The sequence below is a fragment of the Rhipicephalus sanguineus genome, chromosome 1, assembly GCF_013339695.2.
Source record: "Rhipicephalus sanguineus isolate Rsan-2018 chromosome 1, BIME_Rsan_1.4, whole genome shotgun sequence".
Taxonomy (NCBI): Eukaryota; Metazoa; Arthropoda; class Arachnida; order Ixodida; family Ixodidae; genus Rhipicephalus; species Rhipicephalus sanguineus.
This window is the reverse complement of record NC_051176.1, coordinates 35,905,188-35,913,447: the sequence shown is the minus strand read 5'-3', so window position 1 is coordinate 35,913,447 and position 8,260 is coordinate 35,905,188. Positions and strand designations below refer to the sequence as shown.

The following is an 8,260-nucleotide window of genomic DNA, read 5'->3' as shown; positions in this document are numbered from 1 at the left end:
TTACAGCTCGTGCTCTCATGAGGCTTGTCGAAGCAGACAACGCGAAGCGCTTGCTGACCTTTCCCTGCGCTCTTCTTTACAGCAGGGTTGAGGCAGCGAGTGGTTATTCAATGGCATGTTAGCCTTTGTGCCATAAAGGTTTTAACTTGCATCGAAATCTGGCACCAATGTGGGTTTCTCGAGGGTTGAGTTGGCTGGCGTCGAGCGAGGCTTGGCCCGAAACGGAGCTACCAGTGCAGACGAGTGTTCGAGGTGTCCGCGCTCTTCGTGAAAAATGCCGATCCAAATCCGACACATCCCATGCAGCATTACCATGCATACAACAGCGTCTCATCGCTAGATTTCCCTTTAAGATTATTGTGAGCAACTACGCTTTGTGTATGCGATTCCGTATTTTTTAATTTATTAACAGAATGTTTACTGCAAGATATGTGGTCGCTAAAACTCTGAACCTTGATTTGTTATCCACCACACCGCTATCGTAATCAATGCTTCTACTTCATGGCGAACCTGCGACATTTTGCGAATAAGCTCGAAGCAATTACGGTAGTGCACGTCAAGGTATCTGCAAAGGCCACCACTCACGCAAGGTCAGACAAGTGATGCTTTAAGACACGTGAAGCCCAGTCCAACTTGGATACCGCTAGGGCTGTTGTAAGGGGAACTACAATTGAACGACACAACACCAAATCATCAAAATTTTTTAGCAAGAAGAATAGTAAAACGTCCATTCCTTTGTTGCCTATCAGAAGTTGCACAAACATACGTGCTGCATAGTACGCAAAGCTTTTTGTGGTTGCTACGATCTGTCACATAGCGATGGCGAGAGGTGTATCGCTAGCGTCGCCTCAAGCCGTACTCTCCCTACAGTCCACTGAGGGCGAGGGAGTAGAAAGTCAGTTTTACCCACTGATAACAGTAGTAATACATATAACCGCTCTAAGAATGTTGCCATTTTTTTCGGCCTCATATTTTGCAGTAAACAACCGCGTACGAACTAAATTACCGAGCGTGGTGCCTTCGTGCACGGAATCTACGTACACGAACACATCTCTCTCGATGACCCCGATCACAGCAGCTTTCATAACGCAAACAGAAATTCCGCTTCTCTTTGCGCCTGATGAACAGTGCCAACAAAAGTGAGTCAGCACGTTGAGTAAATTCTCACCTTTTTGCTAAAACGTTAACAGCGGGATGAAGCGCGATGAAGTCCGTGGGTACGAGTGGTGACAGTAACACAAACTGACTGGCTCGTTCTGCAACCACTGCGGATCACTTGCAACATGCATAGACGTTGACAGCTCATAGCACCCAACGTCGTTCTTCTCGAAAAAGCTAACTTCGTTAAATGTTTGACGTAACGTGTCCAAATTGTCGCTAGAGCAGGGTGCATGTTACAGTCACTCTGGAGAAGGCTCACACGCCTTGTCCTGTTGTATTTTTGTGCTTTTGCGCTAAATGTTATGAATCCTATATGTTTCGAACCATCAAATCTCTCCCTCTCAACAGGCCACCACCTCCAAGGCCTCCACCGCCACCATTCAGGCCGCCGTGAGTTATACCATCTACATTTATTCCACCCAACTCAGGTTTCTTTGGAACTCTCCTTCCCAACCACGGCATGCAAGGACACGACGCATGCGTATCACTTAGATGACGGCAGAATGCATAAACGCCTTACACTAATGTGAACAACCCAAGGGGCTCAAAATTAGTACAAAGAAACGTAATCATACCGTTAATCATAATCCTATTGCGATTTTCGCCCGCCAAACATCAGGATTTATTGAATCCATCCGTAGGCGTCCAACTCACCAAGCTCGGTACCTGGCAACATGTGCGTGGGGACGGAAGTATCTGCTATGTGGTCACCCATGTGTAACGCAGGTGCGATAAGGTACGCCGATACATGGTAGCTGGAGTCAGTCGGGAATTGTTGGTGTGCCGGGAAGAACAGCTAAGCGCACAAACAACTGCAGAAACTGACCTACATGGAGGAGTTGCCACACAACATTTCAGTGGGTGGACACAGGAATAACAGAAACAATCAAAAACGTCAAACCATCTTAGATAAAAACAGGGTTGCAGAGAACAGTGTGAAAGAACTTTCCGGAAATAGCAGCGCCTTTTTCTCTCCAGGCGAATCGGCGAGATGCATTGTAGTAAAACAGAGCGCCGGACGTCGCACCAACGACATGCCCGGCGAGTGCTGTTTGTTTGCGCGTGGCTGCAGTCGACAAAAATTTGGAGGCACAACAGAACAGGACAAGAAAGGATGGGACTGGTGCCAACTAACATCGATACGAGCGGTTCCTCTTCCGTGCAACGACATCCACATGGCTTCAGCAGCCATGTGTCATTTTCTTCCTTCCTGTGCGGCTGTCCCGGTAAAACTTTTTTTTAGACGCGATAGAGTATGTTGGCTGCTGGAAAATCCGGATTTAACTGGTTGCACTTGCTCATCTCGACAATTCAGATGAAAGTTTTGATGGGGTGCCTTCGATGCCACAATGTGCGATTTGGTATAGGCTCTTTGCGGATCTAGCGAAATCGTGCTGAATTGTGTTTAGCAGCGCCTGATCCAATTCCGATTTTGGTCGATTGAAATTTGCCTATGCGACAGTAAGCTTTCTCCGCTTGGAAGCGAGGTCTCTCACGCTAGACGGGGGAAGATGGAAGCTTCAGGTGATGACAAACCGTTGAACGGGCTGGACTCCGACAAGTGCGCTCGCCTTTGTTAAGGCATCCACTGCCTTCCTTAGCAGCGTTTTAGTTTCATGCGGGTTAGTTTTTGATGTCATGTCCCGGACATGACCTAAACGACTAACCTGCTTGAAACTTACAAGCCAAGGTTGAAGGCACCTTCGACAAAGACGGATCTCCCTATCGAAAAGTCTCTTCCAACCTGTTGGCAGACTGTGTGTCCATCCATTGGCATTTCATCAGCATCATTGCCTAACCGGCCTTTTCGGCTATCACATAAGGGGACACTTTTGTTTCTTCCTGTGCGTCATGGCATGGAACAAGAAACTGATCTGCAAAGCATAAACATCACTTCTGGTTGAATGTGAAAGCGGAATCTAACGAGCTGCCCGTCTGGAAAATGTGGCACAGGGCATAAAACAGTATTTTTCAGCACTATCAGCACCACCACTCCCCTCACGTTGCTACGCAGCTGAGTCCGTCTAATATGTCACGGCGGCTGCGATCAATTTCAGGCCACCTGCTGGGCCTCCGACAAGACGGCCACCTCCGGCGTACACCCCGCCAACCCCAGGAGCACCAAAGCCTTCTCCTCCTCCGTACCAGCCGCCTGCGTTCCAGCCGCCTGCGTACCAGCCGCCTGTGTACCAGCCGCCTGTATACCAGCCGCCAATTGTGATTGGACCACCAGTTATTGTCGGACCTCCTGTTGCAGTCGGACCTCCATACGCAATTCCTCAGGTTCCTACACCGTCTCCGTAAGTGTCGTACAGGGCGTTCTCACTGTTACGCCCGCTTTGAATGTCTTACGGGTACTTTCACTAACTCGCAGCGGTGATGCGTTCTAATCCAAACACATCATGCACATCCGGCGTAATAGACGCGCAATTTATAGCGTCGTTCCACGCCAAACGTCCCAGCCATTTAGGCGACCATCTCAAATATAGTCGAAAAAAATTTTACTCGTTGGGTACATTAAAAGCAGTGAATTTCTAGAATACTTCAGAGAGAAAAAAATATTTTGGTCACGTGGGAGCCTTCCGAATTTCGCAGAATGTCGTCCGAGTGTAGTTTGGCAGAAAAATGATTCTGAAAGTATCGTTTCTTGATTCAATACCTAATTTGGTTTAGATATTAAGCAGAAGCGTTTGTGTAAGGTGTTGGAAGCTCAATAATATTGCCGCAATTTTTCTGCCGTATTCACCTCCAGAAATTCTGCCTAAATGTTCTATGTTTGTATTTTTTTCCTTATATTATTGCGCTATGTATGAATATCTGAGTAGTGAATACTTACTCTACAGAAGGTATATATTGCAATAAAAACATTTTCAGACCACTGAGGTTTCTAAATTTTGCGAGAAAAATGGCGAATTTGAGAAAATAATCATTTTAATCCACACTGAGATGAAATTTTCACCGTGTGGTGCTTCAATGAAAAATCAACTTTATATACCTCAATCGAAAGCAAATGAACAGTTTTTCTTACATGGCAAGTTTTATCATTACATTTTTTGTTTTAAGGAAGAAAATAATTTCCGAAGTTCCCCATTGACGACGACTAGGAACTTCAACGACGAAGCTGCCGTATGAGCAAATGGGAAGATAGCACCTGGTTGGTCCAATCTCTAGGGGTGGGGTTCCATCACCGTGCCAGCGACGGAAACGTCGTTGTCAACTCGTTTGTGAGGACTAGGAAATCCTCTCCCCTGACGAAAAAAGCGGTATCGTGACGGTCACGCGACGGAGTGTTTGACGGCCGTGTGAATGAGGCATTAGCCCTAAGTTTCTATGGCGACTAAGACAAAGTGAGCGCACAAGGCGAGCAGCTCTGTAACAGGAGCCTGTGTGACGACGTCAATGTCACAAGGACGATCATTTTATAGTGACGGCAACTACGATGGTCATGACCATTGCTCGCTTATTGTGCGAGCGCCGAATATATGGTGGCGACTTCCCTGTTTAAGCCCAGAAAATTTAGGTATTTAGGCGAGCCCAAACCTGCTTCTGTATTTATATTTAACAGTGTGCTTCGCATTCGCTCTAGTAATGCACGCGCTGTCTTGCCTCAATCTGTGTGTTTTCTCTTGTTTCGCAATGTTATTTTTAAAAAATTACTGTGCCAACAATGCATATATATATATATATATATATATATATATATATTATATATATATATATATATATATATATATATATATATATATATATATATATATATATATATATATATATATATTGTCACGTGGTCGTGACGTCGACGAAGAAAGCAGTCGGCGTTTGCAGAATGAAACTGTTTATTTGGCCGAACTTGTGGCCGGGAAAATGAGAACCAGAACTACAGCAATACACGCTGTACAATGATAGCGGCGAACAGGGCGTCGTCCGTCGATCAACTGACAAGCGGCGAAGTGCGTCGGCTTTTATACAGGTGCTATCGAACTTTCCAGCGATATCGCTGTTGGCGGCGTTATCTCTCGACAAAGCTGGAACATTCTCGTGCGGCGCTCAATCTTAACGGATTGTTCCAAAACAATCGCGAAGCTTCCTACACATCACGGCGAGGCCTGCGCAGCGCGTTGCCCACAGTCTTTGTGGGTGAAGCTTCAACTCATGAAATATAAGACTTGCGGCAATATATATATATATATATATATATATATATATATATATATATATATATATATATATATATAATGTCTTGAAATTAATGCCATGCAACCCTAGAGACATGGTTGTTCGCATTACTCATAATTATCTCTTACTGCCAGAATGAGGAACTGAGAGCGCAACTCGCTACTTCCAGTTGCGATGCCCAGTGTTCCCCCACTATGGCAGCCACGACTACTGAAGTGGCCACATAAGGCTCTTCGAGCTATCACAATGAAGAAACACACAGGTTCGCATAATCTTGGCATTCTTTACTGAATGGCCCGTTAACAGTAATCGCAACTGCATTGCATCGTTGTTTATAAATTTAGCCTCTAAATCATCGTCTTCAATGGTTTTGGAAAGCTTAGGGATCACAGCACTTGTTTTTAGCGAAACAAGAAATGCGCAGCATGCACTAGTGGCGCAAGGCTGGAACCACCAGCTGAGCTAATGTCCGACTTAGCTAAGTTTTGATAGTATTGCCAAGCTTTTGCCGAGAGGATAAGTTTTTGCTAGTAGTACTAAGTATGCCTAGACTTGGCTAGACATCTCACGTGACTACCTGTTAGGTGATGTTGCGATTTTAGGCACGTGGCTAGTTGTTACGTGGTTTGTGGCGAGGACATGTCACATGACCAGCTATTACGTGGTGTTGCGCAATTTTAGTCGCGTGACAAAATGGTACGGGGTTTTTAGTCACGTGACTAGATGCTGCGTCATGTTACGTGATATGCAGTTGCGCAACTAGTTACAGGTTGTTACGTGATTTTAGTCACGTGACTAGTTAGTACGCGATGCTTCGCACTAGTGACACCAAACATGAAGGGAGTGCAGAGCTTGGCGGCCTTCTTTTTTTTTCTCTTTATTTTTTCATTTCTTTCTTCCTCTCTTTCTTTCCTTTTCCTACATCTCTCTGTTTATTTTATGTGTTTTTGTCTGTGTTTATTTCTATTTTTCATCTATGTATTTCTTTGTCTTTCTTGCTCTTTCTATCTTTTTCCTTGTTGCCATTCTTTCTTTCTCCCTGTCTATTTATCACTTCATTTTTCTTTCTATCTCTTTCTCTATCTTTATATCTGTCTCTGTGTTACTTTCTTTTTCTGTCTTTTTTCCTTTTCTTTCTCGCTATTTCTCTCTTTCTCTCTATGCTATGCTTTACTCTCTCCCTTCCTCCTGTATGCCCTCCTCACCCTCACTTTTCTTTCCCACCACCTTGCTATGCTATATTATACAAGTCGATGCTATGCTCTGCTAGCGTGCCTGGATAGCCGAGAGGTTAGGACGCTCGCCTTCGGATCGTGGGTACGCAGGTTCGAATCCCTCCGCTTCATCAGGAATCTTTTTCGCCATGATTTTCTCTTTCTTTATATCTTTCTTTCTGTCTCTCTCTCTCTCTGTACTCCTCCTCTCCTCTCACCCATCAGGGTTTATTACAGGCGACGCCGGAGAAATCGGCGCGAGTGTTCTGGGAGCTAAGCCGAAGTTGAAGAAGAGAAACAAGAGAGCGAGTACCGGTTCATGATGATGATAGTTACTGTTCGCACTACCCGGCGCAAAGAAAAGTCTAAAGGGCTCCGCTCTAAAAATGTTTGTGCGTTGTAAGTGTTAACTACATGGACCCAGAGAGTACACGAAAGTGCCTCGCTTTGTGTCAAATATTTTCTCTTTATATAATTCACACTACAGTGAGGGATGTAGATAAAGATAAAAAATATATAGTTAAAAAAAGCAACGATTAGGGCAGCAATAAACACAGCAGTTGTACATATTTACGAGTGCATACATTGTTGCTGGTTTTCACCACGTAATGCATGTGCAATGTTAACTCTCGGATTTACCGTAAGTTTTTCAAAAGGTGTCGCCAATTGCCCTCAGATGACATCCTGGCACCATCAATTCAGTCAATCGGAAGCTTCAGTCAATTACGACATTAATGAACCATGCTGGCCACTCGGCACTTGGGAACGTCAACCGGATTTCGACGAGCCTCGTGAACATTGTTTGGTTTGTTGCCCTTGCAGAGCACCACCGCGGCCAGCAACCAGGCGCCCGGGCCCTGCGTACACTCCTCCCCCCGGAGCTCCTCCCCCACCTTTCCCTCCTGCACCCCCACCGCCTCCTTACCAGCCACCTGTTGCGACGCCCGCACCGTGAGTACCTCTTGTCGACCATTACGCATGGTAGAGACTCTTCTTAAAAAAGGAGTGTAAATTATACGGTGACAGTCGTCCGCTAGCCTAGCTCTCCGCTGCTACGAATCAGTTCTGCCCACTCATCGCCGTGTATTATCCCTATCTATTTTTTTATAAAAAGAGATAGGGATAATAGACGTGATAATGCCCGCGAGCTGACGGAGGCATATCATATAAGAAAGGTGAATAATGTGCTAGTGATACATTCATTAGACTGTTTCCATCAGACATGTGTTCTTTTTCATCAGTGGTTGCCCCGCTGTATGCTGATGAGTGGATCTGCTGGGTTCTGCGCATGTCACAATTGTCTATATTTTGCTACGTGTTGCTGTGTTTAAACGAGTTGAAAGTTTATCGCCCGTGTTGTCGTTCCTTTCGCGCTCATCGTCTTTTGTTTGAGGTCAAGATGTCAAGCAGTAAACACCCACTACGCCAGACTCAAGATGTTCTATTCTTCTTTTTCATAAGTTTTGTCACAGTTCGCTTAATCAACCACCGTGCCCTCACGTCACACATGAACCAAGTGGGCCGCCCTCGTAGCACTACTTTCTCAGGTGTTTCTTTTTCGCACATATTGGAAACGTCTACCCCACGAAATCGCCGCTCTAACGAGCGCACCCACCTTATGCAAAAAATCATTTTTCAGAATATGAACCACTGGATGTCAATTTAATTATTCCTGCTGTTTTTATACATTATACGGAATTATGTACCCG

General features: G+C 45.1%; 1 protein-coding gene across 1 annotated transcript; it reads left to right on the top strand.

Annotated features, from left to right (window-relative positions):
* Positions 1-2,672: 2,672 nt before the first annotated feature.
* LOC125757305 (uncharacterized) lies at positions 2,673-7,506 on the top strand. Its single transcript, XM_049412770.1, has 3 exons — positions 2,673-2,722; positions 3,219-3,461; positions 7,374-7,506. The coding sequence occupies exons 1-3, from the start codon at positions 2,673-2,675 to the stop codon at positions 7,504-7,506; spliced, it is 426 nt and encodes a 141-aa protein (XP_049268727.1).
* Positions 7,507-8,260: the final 754 nt, after the last annotated feature.

What these genes read in the sequence shown, in the direction of transcription:
- LOC125757305 (XM_049412770.1), top strand. Translation starts at nt 2,673, where the DNA reads ATGGAAGCTTCAGGTGATGACAAACCGTTGAACGGGCTGGACTCCGAC. An exon ending in AACGGGCTGGACTCCGACAA is followed by an intron (nt 2,723 to 3,218) that starts GTGCGCTCGCCT and finishes GATCAATTTCAG; the next exon opens with GCCACCTGCTGGGCCTCCGA. An exon ending in CAGGTTCCTACACCGTCTCC is followed by an intron (nt 3,462 to 7,373) that starts GTAAGTGTCGTA and finishes TTGCCCTTGCAG; the next exon opens with AGCACCACCGCGGCCAGCAA.